Below are 21,987 nucleotides of genomic sequence, written 5' to 3'. Positions count from 1 at the left end.
CCCAACTTAAAGTAGGTGTAGACAGAGAGGAGACTTTATTGGCTCAATGACCAAACCCAAGCTGTAGAAATGATAGGGATGGATCATGGTCTCTGAGAAAACTGGAACCAGAAGCTCTTTGCCTCTCCTCAGATCTCTATTTGTCCCTGCCTACAAGCTTCAATTGTTCCTTTGCTTCAGCTTTGTCATTGGAGAAGGGATCAGGCCCCCTGCAAATTCCTCAGATGAGGGAGAACTTTCTTGCAGGCAGAAGGGTGGCTCAGCAGAAGGAAGTTTCCTGTCCCTGCGGAATGAGGGTATGAAAAGGGGAGGATGATCCCTTTCCAGTGAGTGGAGAGTAAGAATCAGGGGATGAGGATTCCTTCCCCAGAAATAAGGGCGGGATTCCCCAACACAAAGATTCCAGCTTAGCTTCCATTAACTCAACAGGCAGACATGAGAAGACCTGTGATGTACAGAATGATGAGCTCGACAGTGGTAGAACTGGGAGGTAACAGTTCTGTCCTGAGACGTTGCACTTTATTGTGAATATTGGTGACATGAGTAACCAAAAGAGAGGGAGGTACTATGGGACACTCAACATAGTCTAGGAGTATCACAGAGGGCTTCCAGGAAACAATAATGTCCAAGTTGAGACCAGATGGATAAACAAGAACCCACCAGGTTTGGGTGTTTTGGGGAGGTAAGGGGGAGTTGGATGGGGGAGGGGGTAGTGGAATGAACATTCCAGCTAGAGAGAACAGTATGAACTAAAAGATCAGTGTGTGAGGGCTTCAAAGAAAGCCAAGGTGAGGTAGAGGTAGAGGTAGGCTGGAGCACTGGTACAGAGGACACTGTGACCAGAATGAGGGCTTGGATTTGATCATGAGGGCAATGGAGAGCCATAATAGGTCTAAGGAGAGCACCTGTGATTTCTCAATTCTGAGATCCCTTGGGCTTCCTGTGGAGGATGTGTCACAGGGAGCAGTACGCTTCACACACCAGTGGGGAGGACTTTTGAAGCAATTTTGCTGCCAGTTTTAGAAGTTTATATCTAAAAAGTAATTAGACAAAACACTTCAGAAAAAAAAAAAAACCCTGTGGCATGGAGCAGTTACAAAAATTGGAGATAGGTGGTCCTTGTGTGAAGCAAAGAACTGGTGGCCAGGGAAGTGGGTGACCTGAGGGTAGTCACGTTCCCCACTAAGTTGGTAAATTGGGAGAAGATATTCCCAGAGTCCTTCTCTCATCCTGCAAGGACTTTGGTAATAAGGTGCCACCCTCCCCTGGCCTTCTTCTGGGTCTTCAGTCCCCCATCTGTAGGACCTACCAAGATTTGGGTGGAGGAGGCTGAGGGCTGGGTGAGGAGGCTGTCCAATCCACCTCAGGTAAGCTGACAAGGCAAAAAGCTTTTTGTTCTAGAAGGGAGTCTGTGTTGGTTTTCCCACAGTGTGAAGGTCTGTGTCTGAATCTGCTGAGGGCTAGGTCTGTGACCAGCTCCAGAAAGAGTCTAAGTGGTTTTCCTGGTGAAGAAAAGGGGGGGGGGGTTAAGAGGCTTAGGGAAAGTGTGGGGGTCACTCAGTTACTCCTGATCCTGACATTCATCGCAAACACAGTCTGTGCGGAAGGTGCTGAGGACCAGTGAGTCACACTGTGTGGAGGCACACAGGGAAGACTGAGCTGGGGAACTAGAGGAGGGGAGAGGCAGGCTGGCCTGAAGGTACAGGGCACGGTTTTGTGGCCAAATCAGGATAGAGGGCTATCGGCTGCAGCAACCCTCCCCCTCAGCAGCCTCCCGTGGCCCCTCCACCGGAATTCTACCACCCCCTGGGTGATCCCGCTGTGGGTCTCAGCTCTCCAAAGGCTCTTTCTCTCAGCCTCTGTTCCTCCTCTCTCTGTCTCTGGCCTTGTCTCTCTGAGACTATCCCTCCGTGTGTGTGTGTGTTTCACTGTCCCTGCCCTGTTTTGTCTCCTCTCTCTCCTGATCTCCATCTCAATCCCTGATTCCGTCCACATCTCATGCGGGTGCCTTCTCTGTCTCCTCATTCTCTTTCTCCATTCCCTCTCTGTCTCTTTCTTATCTTTGTCTGTTCTGTTTCTGCCTCATCCACATCTCCATCCCTGCTTTTCTCTTGTATGCACTTCAGCTCTGTCTCCATCTCTGCCCCTGTGCACCTCCTTGGCCCCATCTCCAATCTCTCTCTGGTCCATGTCTCATCCTTGTCTCCATCTGTGTACTTGTATCGCTCTTGTCCCTTTCTCCATCACGTTTCTGTCCCTTTCTCTCCCTGGGTCCTCTCTTCATCCACGTCCCTATTCCAGGCTCCGTCTCTTCCTTGTCCGTGTCTCCATCCCCCTTCTGGGCTGCCTCCGTGGTCCCCGCCGGGATGGGGACCTCGCTGGGGGCGGGGCCCAGGGGCTGGATCAGAATAACTCGGTTATCGGGACGAATTAAATTAACTTCTTCACATGAGCGCCGCCAGGCCTATTTCCCCTCCCTTCTGCTGGGCCGCAGGTGGAGGCCGAGGAAAGGGGTTGAGACCCTCCAGCCTGGCACTATGCGTAGCGAGCGAAGGTCTGGTCCAGATTGGGGCTCGATGGGGACTCTAGGGATCGGTCCCCGCGCCACCCCTCCCTGCACCTCGGGAGCCCAAGGAGGGTGGCGGGGAACCTTTGGGGTGGGGGTCTGGTGTGGCTGGGGGTGGGGCCTGGGAGGCCCAGGCCCCGCCCCACAGAGCTCGCCCCGCCCCGCCCCCTCCGCGGGGTCCTGAGCGTTAAAAGGCGCGCGGGCCCGGTCTGGCTGCACTTGCATTGCACCCGGGCGGAGGGTGGCCGCGACGGGGCGGGCGGACTCGCGGGCGCTCAGAGCCGGCCTCGGGTCCTCGGCGCCAGGCGCTCGAACCCTTATCCCGACCCCCACCCGGCCCGGGACCCGGACCCCAACCCCAACCCGACCCGGCCCGGTCCGGCCCCCGACCCCGACCCCCGGGCCGATGGACTACTCCTACCTCAATTCGTACGACTCGTGCGTGGCGGCCATGGAGGCGTCCGCCTACGGCGATTTCGGCGCCTGCAGCCAGCCCGGCGGCTTCCAGTACAGCCCCCTGCGACCCGCCTTCCCTGCGGCTGGTCCGCCCTGCCCCGCGCTCGGCTCTTCCAACTGCGCGCTTGGCGCTCTACGCGACCACCAGCCCGCGCCCTACTCGGCAGGTGAGCCCAGCCCCGGCCCAACCCTCCCTCCAAATCCTGCGGAAATCCCAGCCCCTGGTCTATGTGGCAGGTGACTGCGACTGTCCCCCACAGCTGCCACCATCCTTGTCCTCCAACACCCCGCGGAACCCCAGCCTCCCTGTAAGATGGGGTTCCCCTAGACAGAGTTGAGCCCCACCCTCTCATCCTTCCCCTTCCTCTTTCTCACTGCCAGATCCCTATCCTGTGCTCTTTAGGTCAGGGAAATAGATCCCTGGTGCAGCCCCAGACCCCTCACCAGGTCCACTTGTCCCCACCTGCAAAGACTTACCACCAAACCTCTCCATCCCCGTATCCTTAGAAGATGCTCCCGGCTCAATCCAATCAGATCCCATCCTTATCCCCACCCCACTTCATGTCTGACCCCCAGCAAGGGCTCCTGCAGCAGCTGAGCTGCCCACATGGAAACCTTCCTAGAGCCCCAGCATCATCAAGCCCCTCCTGCTTGGTTTTGAACCCATCCTGCCTGTGCCCTGACCCTCTTGCACCACTGAATCCTGTTCTGTTGCCGGAAGAAAAGAGTTAAGCCACTTTCGTTCTCCCTGGGGCCTCTCCCAGCTAGAGTCCTGCAGAACCCAGAGGCAGCCCCCACCACTTCCAAGCCTCTTGATTCAAGTCCCCATCTGAACCCTCAACCTCATGGAGCCTCTCAGCCATCCCCATCTCATGGTTAGAGTCCAAGCTGCCCCACCCAATGTCCTTATCTCCTTCCTTCCTGGGAACACCACTGGGACCCAAGTAGAAGATTGGGGCCTGAAGGGTGGGGAGGGATGGTGCGATAGGAACCTAGATTTGGAGAAATGAAAATCAGCAAGATGGAGGCAAACACTGGAACAAAGATGGGGAGATTGGGTAGTCTGGGCCAGATGAGGATGGGGATTGGGGAGATACAGTCAGGAAATGGGGATATGGGCCCCAGAGAGATGGAGTTCTGAGATGGGGAGATGAGGACAGATACAGAGAAGTGTGAGCAAAGATGGGAAGATTGGGGACCATGGGAGAAATGGGGACCCAGGGCTGGGGAGATAGAGATAAGAACTAGGTGATGGGGACAGGAATTATGGGAGATGGGAACCAAGGAAGACTGGCAACAGAGATGAGGAAGATGGGATAGGAATGGGGTGTTAGAGACAAGGATTAGTGGGGAGATAGAGAACTAGAGACATAGGACAAAGATGAAGGATATTAGGGACCCCTAAAGGATATGGACACCTAAGCAGGGCTTGGAGACAGGGATGAGGAGACAGTGTCAGCAACACTGGCTGTGGGGCAATGGGGATTGGGATGGGGTAAATGGGAGACAAGGATGGGAAGAGAATGAGGGAGGGGGGTAGGGCTGGCTGTGGGGGAGTTGGGACACAGAGGTGCCTGGGAGGAATGAGAAGGGCAAGAAGAAGGTGAAGGAACCTGGGTGGGGAGAAATACGGACTCTTCTCAATGGCCACAAAGAGAAGAATGGTTCAGAAGGGGAAAGATGAAGAGAGATGCGGATGGAGAGAGATGAGGAAGAGGAGAGGGGGACCAACATCTGGAGGAAAATGAGGCATGAGAGGGGGCTGAGAAGATGAAGCCTAGGAGAAAAGAAATGGCAGGGTAGAGGGGGCCAAGTCCCTACATGGCAGAAAGTACACAGGCAGGGCTGAAAGTAGACCCAGGCCAGGGAGTCTCAGTCGCCCAGCCAGGTCCAGAACTGGTACTGGGAAGACTCACGATACTGATAAGACGTGACAGCCAAGGTTAAGGTGGACATGGCACAGCCTGAAACCAAACGGGCAGACTGACCAAGGCAGAAACACCCCAGCGGAGGTCGGAGGGTCAAGTGGACTGGAGGGAGGTTAGGGAACAAGGCGGTGGGTGAGGACAGGTCAGCGGTCTTGACCCGAGGATCAGATCCCGGTTCCTTCTCCTCTGCTCTTGGGCCCCATGTCTACCTGCGCCCTGTCCGCCTTCATTCCTGTCAGCTCCACTGAACGGTAGGGAAGACGCTCAATTGGAGACTGAAAGGAGGAAGCCGAGGGGCCAGGGAAGGGGCAGGGATCGCGAGCGATCTCAGGGGCAGGACACAGCCGGCTGAGTTCTGCCCCTCACACCTTCACCCTCTTTGCTCCCCCTTCCTGCACACACCCCTAGTGCCCTACAAGTTCTTCCCGGAGCCGTCGGGCCTGCATGAGAAGCGCAAGCAGCGGCGCATCCGCACCACGTTCACGAGCGCGCAGCTCAAAGAGCTGGAGCGCGTCTTCGCAGAAACTCACTACCCCGACATTTACACGCGCGAGGAGCTGGCGCTCAAGATCGACCTCACGGAGGCTCGCGTGCAGGTGCGTGTTTTGCGTGTGTAAACGGGAGTGTGCGCGTGTCAGGGGGTGGGAAGTCAGTGCCCGACACCTGGGGGCCACGGGACAGAGTGGCAGACAGGTGCAGCCTGGGGGCGGAGAGCTGGGACCAGGAGCTAGGGCGCGGTCTGGGGGTGGTTGGGAAGGAGAGGATGGGCAGCTGCGGTAGGCGAGGGGGCCAGGACTCGGCAGACCTGAGGCCCTAGGGAGATCTGACGTGTTCAGCCCCCCAGATTTCCCCCTCAGTCTCCCTAGCAGGGACAGGCGTGCGGAATCCTGGAAGGAGGCCGAGTGGGTAGAGCGGGAGCCCGGGGAGGCTTCAGTGCCAAGTGAGGCAGACGAATACGGGAAAGCCAGTGAGCGCCTCCATGTCCCCTCCCCAGGTCTGCAGCTGTGAAATCCCCGAGCCGGGAAATCCCGGGCTCTGGGCAGGCACAGGGCCCAGGAGAGCCAGGCCAGGGTAGATTCTGTTGTCTATCTCAGAAGTCCAGTACAGAGGTTGAGCTGGTCCGCCCTTACTGGAGACCCTGAACAAAAGGTTTCCCCTGTGCCCCAACCCATTCTCAACCGCCGTTGGACACCCCAGGTGGAAATTCCTGGATCTTCGTGTAGGAAGGACTTCGGGGCAGGGCTTTGGGTGATGAGGGGAGCGAAGGCGGAGTCCCCGAGACCAAGAACACTGGGTCCGCGGGTGAGCAGATCCCAAGGGGGAAGACCTGGAAGGAAAGGGCAAGTGGAGGAGAAGAGGTGAACAGAGAGGTGAGGAGGGCAACGGGTCAAGTGGAGGGCTGAGGGGCCAACGCTCAGAAAGCTGGCAATAATCCTGATCCGGTCCCTTCTGGACTGAGGGCTCACCCCGCGCCTTGCGGCCTCGGCCTGACCGGCCCCTGTGCCCGCAGGTCTGGTTCCAGAACCGCCGGGCCAAGTTCCGCAAACAGGAGCGTGCCGCCAGCGCCAAGGGTGCGGCGGGCGCGGCGGGCGCCAAAAAGGGCGAGGCGCGCTGCTCGTCCGAGGACGACGACTCCAAGGAGTCCACGTGCAGCCCTACGCCCGACAGCACCGCGTCGCTGCCGCCGCCGCCCGCCCCCGGCCTGGCCAGCCCGCGTCTGAGCCCCAGCCCGCTGCCTGCCGCCCTGGGCTCCGGGCCCGGCCCTGGCCCCGGGCCACAGCCGCTCAAGGGCCCCTTGTGGGCCGGCGTGGCGGGCGGCGGGGGCGGCGGGCCGGGCGCGGGCGCGGCGGAGCTGCTTAAGGCCTGGCAGCCGGCGGAACCCGGTCCGGGGCCCTTCTCGGGGGTTCTGTCCTCCTTCCACCGGAAGCCTGGGCCGGCCCTGAAGACCAATCTCTTCTAGCCGCCGGACTCTGGAGGCTCCGGGCCTGCCCCCCAGAGACGTCCTTGCCCCTCCAGGACCTGACAGAGTCCCTCCCCATTCGGGCGCCCGCCTGAAGTGCCCATCCGTCCCTACCCCTACCATGTCTGACCCGTAGGTGTGCCCTCCCCAGCTTTGGAGAGAGATCAAGTCAGAGACACTCTCTTCCTCACCTACCCTACCCAGCAGAGCGGGGTACTTTTCACTGGGGCCGTCCCCCCCCTCCCCTCCCCACTTCCAGCTTGGTTTTCTTTGGAACCGGGATGAAATAACAGCGCTGGAATGTGAGGGTCCTCAAGTTCAGTAACAGCCTAGCTCTGCAGCTGGCTGGGTCACTTAGCCACCAGCCTGCTGCCCTAGCCCCTGGGCCAACCCACACTGACCCCACCCGTTCTGGTCGTTGTTGGGATAATGAGCCGCCTGAAGGGTCCCACTGCCAATTTGTCCCCTCCCATTCCCAGCCGGTCTGGCGCAGAGGTTAGGCCGGTTCAGAGCAGAGGGGCTGGCTGCCAGGGCATCGGGACAGAGGGGTTACCTCTTTCCTGATTTTTTTTTTTTTTTTTTTTTGGTTGTTGTTGTTCTTTTCCTTTGAAAAACTTGTAATTTATTGAGGTGAGTTTTGCTCAATCCAAATAAAACTTAATTTATTGAAGACATCACGCTGGCAACCCTTCTGAGTACTCAGGATGGGGCTAGGCTGCCTGCAAGAGACGGTCCCCCTTGCAACCAGCGAGGAACCCACTGCTGCCACGCATCTGCACGCCATGGTGGTATAGACCAGGAGACAGTGAGAACTAAGCAAACTAGCACTTTATGGCCCAAGATTCTTCTCCCCACCCCCAACCGGCCCCAATAATATTAAAGTGCCTGCCCTCCCTAAACCCACGCAGAAAAGCTTAAATAAACCCCAGCCCGGTCCTTGGGCTATTCCTTCATTTCCGGACGGACACCCCCAGAGTTGGGGTTGGGAGAGGTCCTAGCTGAGAACCCCCCACTGTGGTTCAAGGCCAGATAGAGGGCAGCAGAAACCGCGGTGAAGTGGGGGCCCAGACGTACCCAAATGGTCCCTACAGGCACCCCCGGGACTGGGAGTAGGGGTCCAGAAAGGGAGGTCAGCACCAGAATAACCAAAGTCCTTGGTAATTATGGCATCTGACACTGCTGTAAAAGGTGAAGGGCAGGATGTCCTAATTAGGGCATTCCAACATGATTGGGCAGTGGGGAACGCAGATCCCCAATAAATAGGCAGAGAGGTACTGCCCCACCCCTCATAATTTTCTACTTTGGGGCTAAGGCTGGGCCTTAGTAGGGGCGGGGAGGGGTGCTGAGTTCGCAGATTCGCAGTGCCACCGCTATCACTTGCTGAGCTGCAGGGTGTCCAGAAGGAGGCGCTTGTGAGCCGGGTCCTGCACCCCGGCCTCCTCCAGGTCCTCCTCGGTGATGTCGCTGTAGGGGTAAGATAGGCTGGGAGATCCGCGAAGTGGTCTTGAGGGCCCGTAGCTCCGCCCCAGGGGTCAGACCCACCCATCCGCCTCCAGCCCCGCCCCCACCTGAGAAACTCCAGGTCGTCCCAGCCATTGTGCACCAGGCCCTCCTCATAGCGCTCCAAACCGATGGCCCGCAGCCAGGCGCCCATGCCCGCCTCGCCCAGCCCGCTGGCCCGCCCGCCCTGCGGGCACGGAGCCTGAGGGAATAGGGCACGTCAGGGGGAGCACTGAGGGTACCCACACAGAGAAGCACCTGCAGACAGCCACTTTCTACCACGTGCTCTCGGGAAGGAGGCAAGAACTAGGGCTGATTCAAGTATTCCCCTCCCCTCCCCCAAACTCTCCAGTGCCCAGCTCAGGGCAGAGGGGACACTACTGAGTGCTGAATGGTGAAGAAGATACCACCTCAGGTACACACAGACAGCCACCCCTTGTCCACACACCTCCTCTGCCAGGTCCTCCTGGATGCTCTCTCTGATGCGAGGTGGAGGGAAGCTGAGAGGCCGACCATAGTCTGAGGGCAGTCCTCGGGGTGGCTGCAGCTCCAGGGGGCCTGGCAGAAGCACTGAGCGGCCAGGCCCAGCAGGAGCATAGTCCACCTCACTCAGCGTCTTGGCCATCTGCAGCACTGAGCAGGAACGATCGTCCCCACTGGCTACCTCCCCCAGGAAAGTGCTGGTAGGTGAGGGGCCTGGGGGTAGTGGGGGTCTTGGATGGGCCTTGGGAGGTGGTGGGCCACGGGCCTCACCCCCACTGCGGCCCCTGACCACTGGCCCTGTCAAAGGGTCCAGGCTGGGGGGCAGGAAGATGGCCGAGTCTGGCAGTGGTGGTGGTGGAAAGTCTGGAGGGGGCAGTGTGCCCCCAGACTCCTCATCTGATGAGCTCCCCTCTCCCACACGGGGGGGCCGGTGGCGCCCAAGCTGTGGAGCAGGCACTGTGATGGCCACTTTGTTCTTGGTGGCAGGTGGGACAGGGGTCCTGGCAGGCGAGGGTGGCTCCGGGGGCAGCAGCTGGTGTGGGACCCCTTCAAGGACGTAGTAGGCAGGGTTATTGAAGCTGTTCTTGGGTGGGGGGGCCGCCACCCCTTCCGGCTCTGGAGCCCCCTCTGCCTTCAACCTGCATTTGAGAGCAGGATAATTAAGTCAGGACCCAGAGACCAAAGTGAAGGCAATGGGTGCAGTGGAAGGAGAACTGGACTGGGAGTCAGGAGATAAGGGTCCCTGGTCCTAGAATTGCATGAGACCTTGAGCACATTGCTTTCCCTCTCTGGCCCTCTGGTCTTCATCTCTAAAATCGAGTAGACATGGCAGTTGAACAGATAATCCCTAAACTTCCTAGCCTTACTTGCTAAAATTCTCAGAGCGTAAATCAGTGAAAACAGGTGCCAGAAGTCAGGGCAATGAAGGCCTTTAACGGGAATGATCAGCCAGAGTTTGAAAGCCTCTGGAGGCATCTGAGGCCAATCTACTGAGGAATCTTACCCAGGGATTCAGGTTAGTTTTACTCAAGCCTGAGGATAAAACCAAGGCGACTGATAACAGGTGAAGATGAGTGAAAAAGCACCAAAACGTACCTAACAGCTTTTATTGAAGTTCAATCGACAGTTGGATATAATTAGAAAGTAAGCCTCGCTTTCCAAGAGTATGAGCCACAGAATACTAGTTCCCCAGGGTATTAATAGTTACTGTGTGGAAAAGAAGTTTCCTAGCACATTAAGTTTGGGAAACTATATTCAACAGAGTCGAAAAACAGTTTCCTTCCTGTCCACATGCTCAGAGCTTTTGCGAACACTAGTGTGCACTGGACTATCTAAGAAAAGAATCTAGCAAGAACCATTTCCCAAACCCATTTCCAATAGGGCACCTTGTAGGACTGTGGTCCCATAGTATGCACCGAGGGAAATCCCAGACTGAAGCCAAACAGAAAGCTCAAGCTAAATCTGTTTACATGGAAGGAACTATTGCAAAAGCAACTTCTAATTCTATTTTTTAAGGCAGAATGGGGAGGAAAGGCTCACTGTGCTCCTTTGGATTCAGAGAGCCACGCCGAAGAGGGGACTGGCTGGCCAGAGTGGCCACAGGTGTAGAGCCCCGGTACTCCCAGCCATGGGGCATCAGAACACTCAAGCAGCAAATGATCCCCAGGCTGGCCGTGAGAACCAAACATAGCAATAGTTAAAGTGGGGGGATAACAGGTTCCTTCTCTCACCTGGAGGTCAAGGGCTCCTCCCGGGGAGCGGCTCGAGGTGGGGCTGGGGGCCTCCCAGTTGGTGGTGGTTTCTCTGGTTCTTCGAATAACCTGGACAGTGGGCAGGAGGCCTCTGCGGGGGCTGGCTTGCGGTTCCCTGACCTGCCGGGGGTGTATAGGGAGGAGATGCGGTAGAGGGTACCCAAAGCCCCCGGGTACCCCTTCACGGGACACCCAGCACAACCCCAGCTCACCTGGGATCCTGGCTGCCTCGAGACACAGAGGGGGCTTTGCTCTTTGCTCCTGCCTCGTCCTTATCAATGCTGATCCACTCTGGGGGAGGAAGAGAAAAGAGACTCAGAAAGGACCTGGGGTCCTGGACCCTAGATACCCACTGGGCCTACCAGCCTCTTTCCAGCTACTCCTCAGGGCAGGCCCACTCCCAACCATGGCTGCAGAACTTCCAAATATTCCAGGGATTCTAACATGCTCTCCCCACACCCCCGGTTCTCCTTTCCTAGACCTGCCCACACCACCCCATCTCATGCCCCATATCCCTCCCAGTGGAGCCCCCACCGTAGAGTCGCTCACGGGTGCCCAGGCGCTCTGTGGGCACCCGCACCTTCATGGAGCCACGGATGTTGCCTGTCTCCTCGCCACGGTGGGACAGGAAGGTCAGGAACTGCTGTGCTGTGCTGCCAATCATGGACTTGAGTGCAACCACACACTCCCCTGAAGGGCAGATGGGGTAGACCAGCAGATTGCCAAACCTTTCTAGGTCTCTGTTTGGTTTTCTGTGCCCCTTGGCACCCCTCACCCCTCACCATAGGATTCGTAGCCATCCATGGATTTGACCGTGAGCAGGAGGTGCTGGTCCTGCAGGTACTCGATGTCAGCCAGAATTGGCTTGAGCTAAGGAGCAGAGAGACCCAGTGAGGAACAAAGCCCCAACCATCCCCTCCTACCCGACACCACTCATCCCTACCCTTAGGCTCGTCCATGCTCACTCCCACTCATCTACTAGGGAAAAATCTCAAATCCTTAACACAGAGGACACAGCCCCACATGAGCCCTTCATAACATTTAACAGCATCGTAATTAATTTTCTGCATCCTCAATGGCTAACACAGGACCTGACATTTAGCAAAAACTCGAAAAGTTTTTGTGAACAAATAAATGAACCTATAACTTGGTCCCACACCCCTCAAATAAAGCTAATGCCCTCATCCTCATTCATGCCCAGCCCCCACCACACACATGCACATACACACGCATGCACGCACCCACATGTGCACGCACACCCATGTGCACGCACATACATGGACATGCTCCACTGCACCTCTCCCTGTGCCCTCACCTACAAGCCCAGGCCCTGACAAAAGCCTCACCGTGGGCAGCTGGCGTGAAGACCACTGCACCTTGAGGAAGTTGATGTTGTCACTGCTCTGGGCATCATTCTCAAAGCTCTTCTTGTACTCTGGGGTGAGGGTGGGGAATACCCGACTGAGTGCCACCTCCCGGCTTCCCTTCCTCCTATCCAAGGGGGCTGACTGTCTGGGCACCTCTGGCTCCCCATCCCTCTCAGGCCACACCCAGCCCGGGCCCCCCCTCTGACCCTCCAGGCAGGTGGAATAGAATTCAATGAAGAACTTGGTGCGGCTGGCTGTCTTCACAATGGCCTCAATGCTCTCAAACTCAATGTAGGCCTGGTCTGAAGTCTTTGAGAGACCTGAGGGGTAAAGGGAAGAAGGCAGTCAGGAGGGCTGAGAGGGTGACAGGAGGAACAGGACAGAGACTGACCCCTGGAAAGAAATCAGGGGTCATGGCAGAGCAGTAAGGGAGGCCCCAGGAAGGAAGGCCAGGAGGGGCCTCCCCAATCCCCAGCAACCAATGGGGAAACCCCAAAGCCCAGACCATGGACCAGGGCAAACAGACAACCCAAGGATGAGAGACCATCTAAGAAAGGGCTGGAGGATGAGAATGGCTGCAGGGATGGCCTGCCAACAATCCCCCACACTACCAGGCACACTCAGCGGTACACATGTGGTTCCAGGCAAATACAGATACACATGCACCATTACACTCACACACATACACACACTCATGGACATGTACTTCTCATGATGCCCCAGGCACAGACACCCTCACACAGCACACGTTCAGAAACATTACCGCATGTCCGTGTATACACCCAAACACACGCACAGATATATTCAAACCTATGCACATCCCCAGGCCACCACCGGTGCCTATCCACCCACAAGCACATCCAGAATAGTCACCTTTCTTAGAGATGAACTGAGAGGTAACTCCAACCTCAAATGTCCCAAACACAGGGGAGTGGTCGCTGGTGACGATGTCATCAGTGCAACCTGGGATAGGAATGGGAGCTCAGGGGCAAGCTCTTTATTCTCTGTTCCCACTTCCCAAAGCTAGGGCAGTGTCAGGACAGTGGCCACCCAGGACTGCCCATCACCCTGTCCGGGAAACTCTGACCATAGGAATTGCAGATGATGTGGGTCTCAGGGTAGGATTTCCAGAGAATCCGGTCACACCATGAAGGCACATTGGTCCGGACCTGGGGCAGGAGATGGCAGCATGGTCAGGTTCAATAGCTGGGGTTGCTCAGCATGAGCCCCACCCAGAGCTGCAGAGCTGATGAGGCCCTATACTCCCACCACACCAGGCCCCCGTGCCTACCTCCCTTCTTGGGTCCTTGTAACACTCAAGATCACCCCTAAGGCCTCAGAGGAACCACAGAAGCTGGAATAGTAACTGCCCAGACCCTTGACCAGACATGTACCCTTGATTCACTGCAGGCCAGGGGAGTCTCCCAAGCACTCCGCCCCCAAACCTGCCTCATTCCCTTCACTCACCCCAGTTGGCTTCTGCTTGTGCCAGGCATATGTGTCCCGGGAACCCCGCTCATAGCGGTAGGTGGGTGGGAAGGAGATCTCCTCCTCACCTAGGAAAGGCAGGGAACAAGTATGAATCAGGGCCCTGAAGACCCAGAAGTATTGTAAAGGCCCCATCCCTTAGAGACCTCCTGACAGGCCCACACTCACTGAATCGAAGAAAGACCTTGTGTTTCTCACGCTCCAAGTTGAGCTGGTCCACTCTGAGCAGGGGCTCAAACTCCTTCCTGCTGATGTAGTTCAGGATCTCCTGTGGTGAGGACACAAAGACTGAAAACTCCCTCTTGAGCCACAGCCAGAGTCAGAGGTAGGATCCCAACTGGCCCCCTAGCCCAGCTCCCCTAGCAGTCACCACTGGCCCTGTTTGCACCTGGATATCCATGTCCAGGCGGTAGTTGAGGTCCCCAAACCAGAAGAGGTGAGTGAAACGCAGAGAGATGTCAAAGGCACTGAGCTGTCGGTCACCTAGTGAGAGCAGCCGCAGGATGTCCAGGTAGTTCTGGTTCCGCCTATGGTGGGGTGGGGGGAGGCCTCCAGGGTCACGAGCCAGGGACTGGCAGAAAGGTAATTCTCTGGGGTCAGGTACAGGGTAGGGGTCAGGGTGCCTGGGGACAGAGGATATAGCTGGGAACAAGATCAAGGTCAGGAACAGACAGCAGTCTCGGGTTTGGACAAGGGAGAAGGGGCTCTCTGGGGACAGGGAGGTAGATGGGTCATGGACTGGGATATGGGAAAGGGAATAGGTCTCAGGTGAATAGGGAATGAGGGTAAAGACTTGGGGAGGTGCCCCCCTCACCGGGCAGTTTTCTCATTTCCCGAGGTAAGGTGGCAATTCACAAAGCCAAATGAGGTGCCATTAAACATGAAGGAGACACCCACAGCCCCCTTGTTTCCTGTCAGGGCAAGCAAGAAAAGAAGGCCTGTGTCACATCTAGAGGGCTCCCAAGTCTCCCCTCTGCCCCTCGAAGCAGCAGTGGGAAGGTTCTCCCAACTCCCCCCCGCAGAGGCTTATGAGGCAGGCAGGCCCCTGAACACATCCCCTCCTTCCCCGGAGGTGCCACACAGATTACACACGGTCCATCTGGATGGCTCGAGTTTCTCTGCATGTGTGAACAAGGCCCCTGGAGATCATAGGGATCCCAAAGGTGACGCTGAAAGGACTTGCAGATTCTGAGCAGAATCTATGCTGAGGGACCACTGGACCACAAACCAAGAGACCTGGGCACTCTGCCAGCTCCTCCACGTACTAGTCGTGTGACCTTGGACAGGTCACTCAGCGACTCTGGGCCTGAGTGTTTTTTGGGTCTTTTTGAGTTTTATCATCTATGAAATAGAGGGATAAATACCTCTATTATCCTGGCCCTGCCTTCCTAGTGGTGCTGGAAGAGATTTAGAATATGAATATGCTTTACAAAGGGCTCTCTATAGGGGTGCCAGGTGGCTCAGTGGGTTGAGCCTCTGACTCTTGATTTCAGCTCAGGTCATGATCTCACATTTCATGAGTTTGAGCCCCACATCAGGCTCCGTGCTGAGAGCACAGAGCATGCTTGGGGTTCTCTCTCTGCCCTGCCCCCTTCCCTCCTGCTAATTGTCTCTCTCAAAATAAACACACTTTAAAAAAAATGGGGGGAGGGCTCTCTATATAAGAAAGCTGGGAGCAACCAAAAGGAGGAGACTGTGAGCTGGAGAGGAAGCAGGAGGCATGGACAGAGGGACCCTGCCCACCCTGCTCACCCAGGGTGTTGGCGATGCCAGTCTTCACGCTGGATGTACTGACGTGGCTGATTCGGTTCTCGTGCTCTGGCTTGACCAGCACAGCCACCTTGATGTTCCACAGTGACTGCATGGCAATCTGGGTAGAGGGTTTGGGGTCACTCCGGCCCTGGAGCGGGGCCACTGTCCGCATTCCCCTCCCACCCCCACCTACACTACAGACTGTTCCGTCAGTCATAGGATAGGAAGGTCTCCACTACCCCTTTTTCCTGAGGTGCCAGAGAGAAACACAGCACGTTCCCATAGCATGAAGGACTCGGGTTAGACCTCCTAAAGGATATGCCCAGGGACCAAGGGAAAAGCCAGTCAAGTTGTACTCCCCAGGGTCACCCATGAGGTGAAGCAGGATAGTTTGGGGTGGTGTGTGAGGAGGGAGACTGGACAAGATGACTCCCTCACCGGGCGGTAATCCAGATCTGTGAGCTCCTTGAGGCCCCCGCGTAGTAGGTCCAGCCACTCGCGGTCGCCCACCGAGTTCTCCTGGGTCCCAAAGACATAGATGTCATGGGGTATGGTCACTGTGACTTCATCCAGGGTTTTCCCTAGACCCTTCGATGTGAACCAAGATGTCACGTTTTTCGGAGGTGGTACGCTTCCTGGAGGCGAAGGGGATGGGGGTGGTCAGGCCCTTGACCTGGGGCTATTCCTCTCTCCCATCCCAGCCCCAACCTGGGCCTGACCCATATTCCAGGTGCCTATGAAGACAGAGATCATGTCGGGCTCATCTTGCTTCGAGTGCTTGTTCTTCATGAGCTGCAGCAGCTGGCAGAAGGCCTCCCGCTTCTGGGGGGACAGCAACTAGTTAGGGGAGGTCCCTGGTAGGTGGTAGGTCCCATGAGGTCATGCCTGTGAGTTCACTGCATATCCACTACTCAAGCAGACAACAGGTGCTCAATAAACGCTCACTGAATGACCATTTGACTCTGCCCTCAGGCCACCCATTTTCAGTACACATACTCTCTACCCTATCAGACCCACTCCTGCCAAGAGGGATGACCGGCCTACATCACGTGTTCCCTCTCTTCCCATCCCACAGGGGACCCCTGCAGCCCCCAGGGCCTAGCCCAACATGCCACTCACCCGGGCACTGACAAAGATGAAGTCCTTGCGCTGCGTCCGATCCTTCTCCTTCTCAAACACAACTCCCAGCTTGTTCTGGACACGCTGGGACTTAATGAGCTGGCGGACTAGGGGATGGAGGATGGTTACACTGGCCTGTGCACCAAGGCCTGGAGGCCACCCTGCCCACCACCCCAGGTTGCGCCCTGGCTTACTGCGGTCGTGTGTGAAGGTCGTCCAGTCCTCCTGTGAGTCCCGCTGTCTCCGCAGCAGCACCAGCCTCCCACCCTCCACATCCACGCTCAGCGTGAACTTCTGTGACTTCCCAATCTTGGTCAGGTCACCCAGGGTCACATCCAGCTTCACCTGCAGGTCAGGAGGTGTGTAGGCTGCTGAAAAGACCTCGGGGTAGGTGACACCCCCTTCATCTCCAGCTGCTCTTTGGCCCATGAGGCCCCACCTGTCACCCCTCCGTGTACCTCAAAGGCCTGCACGGGGATGGTCTTGGCCTTACGTATGGATGGCTGCAGCGGCGCCGGCGGGGCTGTGGAGCTCATGTCCTGCAGGGCCTTCAGGGCCTGGAGTGGGGAAGGGCAGGGAAGGGCGGGCAAGGTCAGGGGACATGCTGAAAGCTGGGGCCAGGGGGGACACAGTTGATGTGGGATCAATGCTAAACTGTAGATTCAGGGTTGAGATCAGTTAGGCCAACGCAAATACTCAGAGACTGCTAGGTCAGGTCAGAGGTCAGGGTTAAGGCTACCTTTTTCTGGATGCCTGACAGAAAATCCTTTAACACGGACAGCTTCAGCACCAGGCTCTCTAGTTCCTGCTCCCCAGTCTGTGGTGGATTCTGCACAGAGAAAGAATAAGGTTTGTAACATGCGGCCACCGCGCAGGAGGTCCCCCACCCAACTCGGAACATGAACCCCTTCCCCACAGGTCTCCTCACAATCCCACCTGCTGCTGCAAAAGGCGGGTCACCATGGGAGAGCTCTGCTGGTCAAACACCTTGGACAGGATCTCCAGGCCCGACAGGACCTTGTCCACCTCACTAGGGGAGACAGTAGGTCAGAACTCCCTACCCCGACCCAAGTATGGGGAAGGGGGGCTGAGTGTGCAGCTTCAGCCTCTACGATGAGGATACGAGGGTTCAGGTGAGGACAAGTCAGGAGGCAACAGCTGGCTCCCTGTTCAGGGCCAGAGATCAGAGGTCAGAGCATTTGTGCAGCAAGGGGGCAGGCGAGGACAGGTCAGAGGAGAGGCTGCATGCATGGTGTTGGGTGCCCCAGGTACCTGTGCAGCCTCCGGCAGGAGGTGGCCAGGGTGCGGGTAAGATGGGGCAGGTTGCTGGCTCCACCTCGCACAGCCTCCAGGTCCAGTCCGTAGCTACCCTTCAGGTACTCGTGTGAGACAGTACTCAGCCCATTGGGAGCACTTCAGGGAGGGGTTAAAAAGTCAGTGAAGAATCTGCTGACCCTGTCCCAGCACCGCCACCCTATCCCTAGAGGAGATAGTACTGGTAACAATTGGAGCACCATGGATCAGGGAGTCTACCTCTGGGGCTGAGATGGGATGAAGGTCCCTAGGGGGGGAGTGGGGGCTGGGAAGGTCTCTCTACCTTTGATGAGGACAAGTTCTCAGAGGAGAAAGGGAATTCCTGTTCGGCGTAGGGGGTTGCGGTCTTACCTCTCAGCAGCTGGAGTTGTGGGAGTCTCAGGGGCTGCTGGGGGGCTGCCGGGCCCCATGGGGGCAGAAATACTGGTGGAGCCAGAGCGTGGGGGCAGCGGGGGCTTCTCATCCTCCCCATCTGTGGACAGGAGTCAGTGGGGCAGCTGTTTGGGCCTCCCCATTCTCATTGAAGTATGGGGGGATGCTATGGCTATCAGAGACTTCCACGGAGGTGGGGTAAAGGGCTCTGGCATCATGGTTAGGGGCAAGGGGCTTTAGGGCAGGCAGGTTGAGAAGATGCGATGGGAAGAAGCAGGTGGTGTCTGGGGAAGGGACAGAGAAGACATATGCACATGGCACAGCAGGCAGCACCTGAGGCATCACGGTCGTCCGGTGGGTCTGGCTCTCGCTCCCGCTCCACAGGGAGCAGCAGGGCGCACACAAGGCCCTGGTTGGGCTGGGCATACAGGCCGATGAGCTCACCCAGGGTCTGGAAGCGGCGCACGGGCACGCCCTGCGAGGTCTGCGAGCAAGCAAGGGTGGGAGAAAAATCAGCCAGTCACAGGCTGGAATCAAGGTCAGGGGTCGGGGTCCAAGCTCCTACCTGCACGGCCAGGAAGTCTTCTCCATCAGGTAGAATTCTGTATGTATGCACATGCTTCTGATATCTGATGACAAAGCAGGGGTCAGAATCTGTCGCCCCCAAGCTGGGGTCTAAGCCTCAAGGTACCCTCTCCTCCTGCCACCAGGCTCAGCCCCCAGCCCACTCAGGTTAGTTTTCCTAAAATCCTTTACTCAGTCCACACAGGGTTAATGATGAGGCCAGTCTACTTCTAGCCTGCTAGTGTTGCCAACAAGAGCAGGAATGACCAGCAGCATCCCCCCCGCCCACCCCAGCCAGACCTACATAGGCTCCACACCCACCACAGGGCCCAGGAAGCAACAGGCAGCTCTTTTGTGGCCTCCACAGCTGTCTAAACAGCCCCTCGGGCTGTGGTACCAGCTCTGGCCCCCCGCCAGAGTAAGAATCCTCAGAAGCTTGGTAACCTCTGTTTGCATGCATAGGCGATGTGCTAACACACGTGTGTCCCTGCTGTCTGTGTTTACGTTGGTGTCTGTCTCTACTGGAGCTGGCTGTGTCAGGGGCCATTTTTGCTAGGGAGTATGCGGGTATCCCAGCTTCTGTCCCCCTTCCCCAGATACCAGGAAATTGGGATGACCCAAGGGGTCCCCTGTGGCAGACCCAGGCTTGTAAGAGCCCCAAACTGAGGGGCAAGAGGGGTACTGACAGGTGGCAGCAACAGCTGAGCAGGTGACAGCTGAGCCAGGCCTGGGCAGCACAGGCCACACTCAATGGGGGCAAAGACTCTCTCTTGCAGCCATACCTCAGGTAGGCTTGCTCAACGGTGCCACCCGGGTCCATGTGTGTGCTGGGCAGGAGGGGGGCACTGGCACCAGAGGACCGAATGCCTGTTTGAGGAGACCCTACACCTTGGCCACAGTCCATCCCCCACCTCAAGTAAGCCCCCTTTGGGCACTCTCCTGGATGCTGACGGGGCAACATTATGTGCGGGTGTCTTTGTGCACTGGTTTGTGGACTGTGGGTCTGTATTTATAACACTAGCATCCCAGGAACTGAGCCCTGTCTGCATGACAGGCTGGGTACTCAACACCCCACAGATGTGATCTCATTTAATCCTCACATTTTGGTACAGATATGAGCACCAACCCCATTCTCCAGAAGAGGAAATAGGCTCAAAGAGGAAAAGTGATTTGCCTCGCTTTTAAGTAAAAGGCAGAGCTGGGACTTAAAGCCAGGGCAGAGCCCAGTGCCTGTATCCTGACCTGCCGGTCAGATTGCCTGTGCCTGTTGGAGCAGGGGTGTGTCCGGAAATGTTACCCACCTACAGGTAAGCAAGTATGTTTCTCATCACCTACCCCCAGGCTTCTATCCCATTTCTGACCCCTCCCCCCATCCCCGGGCTGTAGAGATGCAAGGAGGAGCCAGAGTCAGCTGGCAAAGCCAAAGCCCCTGACACAGACAGACCCTCACTCCACCCATCTCCTCCCCTGGCAGTGGAGTCTGGGCTCTCCCCTCCTGGGACAATAATGTTCCTCCCCTAGACACAGGCCCAGCTGTCCCCCTCCCACTCAACAGCTGACCCAGCACCTGCCTCCCTCCCCTCTCTAATTAGGGGATATGCCTCAGAGGGGGCTGGGAGGCAGGACTCCATGATATTTATCTGCGGAAGCTGTCCCTTGTTAGTCTCTCCTACTGGACGTCAGACTTGGTGCATAAGCTGAGATTTAGGGGACCCCTTCCTCTTCGTCTTCCAGTCCACTGCCCAGGCCGGGGTTTCTCAATGCCAACACTACTAAAATTTTGGACTGCATAGTTCTTTGTTGTGAGGGACTATCCTGTGCATTTTAGGATGTGTGGTGGCATCACTGGCTTTTACCCACTAGATGCCAGTAGCACTATATCCCACTTGTGACGACCAAAAATGTCTCCAAACATCGCCAAGTGTCCCTGAGGGGTAAAATCAACCCCAACTGAGAACCACTGGCCTATGCCCATGTAACCCCAAAGAAGTGAGGAGAACAGAGGGGTAAGGGACAGAACGACAGGGGTTTGGGAGGGTTCACGAGGCTGAGGAATATTACCAGATCCTAACAAGGCCCACAGGAGCCCACCTAGTATCAGACCACGGGGCGCAGGAGACAGCTCAGGGAGAAGGCTCCAAACATACCAAACGCACCCGGCACCACTGCCACATACAGCTGATGGGTACAGGCACAGGATGAGATCCGTTCGGGGAGCTGCCAAGTCTGGCTCCACATTCAGCACCCATAGCTCAGGGCTAGGGCAGCCAGGATGCCCAGGACTGGGGCCCAGAGCCAGGGCACATGAACGCGCCCATTGATTCATGAAATAATGACATGGCCCCATATAGCCTCACATCCCCTTTTCTCAACACCACTCTGCTCCACCAGCCCCAGACATCTACCGCCAGGCAGGTCCCAATTTCAGTCCTGGCAGCACAGGAAGCTGCTGGGCATCCTCACATATCCATCAGTCTCTCTGGCCCCAACTCCCTCTATGCCTACAGCCCTTAACACCCAATCCCTGTATAAACAGAACTGCATATAACACCGGAACACACATCCACACATCCTCACTCCCTCCCGCCCCTCCTGCCTGGAGGGTGCCTGAGGGGGTCTGCCAGAGACTCCCTGCATTTTTCCCTATTACAGCCACCCTGTTTAACAGGACCCCACATACTCTGCCCTCCCTGCCCCAGAAAGTGTCCCCAGACACAGCAGGAAGGAAGTGCCCCCTGCATCCTTCCTCAGTCCCGGCTTAAAGCCAAAGCTCCCACTGTGGAGGGCTCAGACGTCCCACTGTCCCAGGCCCTCCGCGCACATGCAAGGAACCTGGGCCGTGCCCCCGCCCGCCAGGAGCCCCAGCCCACTCACAGGACACAGAGCGCGAAAGCTCCCGCCACGCTCTCGCTGTCTCGGACCAGGAAGCTGCCATCGCGGCCTGCCCGGGCCAGCAGCTCCTCGGCGGCAGCTCGGCTCAGGTCGCGGTGGTACCAGGCGGGGGCCGGGCTGCCCAGCGCGCCCCCGGGCCCCGCACCCCCCGGGCCTGGCACCCCGCAAGCCGAAGCCATGGCGCGGGCAGGGCTCAGCGCCTCCCGCGCCCACCGCCCCGCGCCATCCGCCCCGGGACGCTCGGGGCTGAGGCTGGGGGCGGGCCCGGGCCCTGAGGATCCGCGGACCGGACCGGGCTGGATGTCTGGGGCTCCGCGCTCTGCCGCGCAGGCCGCCTTGTTCGCCCCGCCGCCGCCGCCGCCGCCGCCGCCGCCGCCGCCGCCTGCAGCGCCGGCCTCAACTTGAAGAGAAAGAAAAGTTTGTTCAGAGGCGGCGGGGGAGGGGCAGGAGCGCAGCGCTGAGCCGGCGGCCGGCC

The 21,987-nt window shown here is 57.5% G+C and overlaps 2 protein-coding genes across 3 annotated transcripts; one reads left to right on the top strand and one right to left on the bottom strand.

The window, feature by feature from the left end:
• The first annotated feature begins 2,801 nt into the window (after window positions 1-2,801).
• On the top strand, window positions 2,802-7,532 carry PHOX2A (paired like homeobox 2A). Its single transcript, XM_027039745.2, has 3 exons — window positions 2,802-3,189; window positions 5,359-5,546; window positions 6,461-7,532. The coding sequence occupies exons 1-3, from the start codon at window positions 2,973-2,975 to the stop codon at window positions 6,908-6,910; spliced, it is 855 nt and encodes a 284-aa protein (XP_026895546.1). The 5' UTR covers window positions 2,802-2,972; the 3' UTR covers window positions 6,911-7,532.
• A 13-nt stretch (window positions 7,533-7,545) lies between these two features.
• On the bottom strand, window positions 7,546-21,873 carry INPPL1 (inositol polyphosphate phosphatase like 1). Of its 2 annotated transcripts, XM_027039744.2 has the most exons (28): window positions 21,495-21,873; window positions 18,622-18,685; window positions 18,390-18,540; window positions 18,036-18,156; window positions 17,643-17,783; window positions 17,307-17,400; window positions 17,110-17,199; window positions 16,829-16,927; window positions 16,565-16,715; window positions 16,371-16,477; window positions 15,971-16,073; window positions 15,690-15,886; window positions 15,252-15,369; window positions 14,314-14,410; window positions 13,888-14,026; window positions 13,668-13,767; window positions 13,479-13,567; window positions 13,099-13,180; window positions 12,885-12,974; window positions 12,218-12,331; window positions 11,991-12,079; window positions 11,427-11,514; window positions 11,179-11,334; window positions 10,857-10,935; window positions 10,624-10,764; window positions 8,859-9,531; window positions 8,479-8,612; window positions 7,546-8,374 (listed from the first exon to the last, which is right to left on the bottom strand). In XM_027039744.2, exons 1-28 carry the CDS (start codon window positions 21,689-21,691, stop codon window positions 8,284-8,286), a joined length of 3,795 nt encoding a protein of 1,264 aa, XP_026895545.2. In that variant the 5' UTR covers window positions 21,692-21,873; the 3' UTR covers window positions 7,546-8,283. The 2 variants fall into 2 exon arrangements, with proteins under 2 accessions (XP_026895545.2, XP_053059610.1); XM_053203635.1 differs by lacking the exon at window positions 8,479-8,612.
• Between the last annotated feature and the right edge of the window lie 114 nt (window positions 21,874-21,987).

This window comes from Acinonyx jubatus, chromosome D1 (assembly GCF_027475565.1).
Source record: "Acinonyx jubatus isolate Ajub_Pintada_27869175 chromosome D1, VMU_Ajub_asm_v1.0, whole genome shotgun sequence".
Taxonomy (NCBI): domain Eukaryota; kingdom Metazoa; phylum Chordata; class Mammalia; order Carnivora; family Felidae; genus Acinonyx; species Acinonyx jubatus.
The sequence above is the reverse complement of the archived record's forward strand: the minus strand, read 5'-3'. Positions and strand labels throughout refer to the sequence as shown.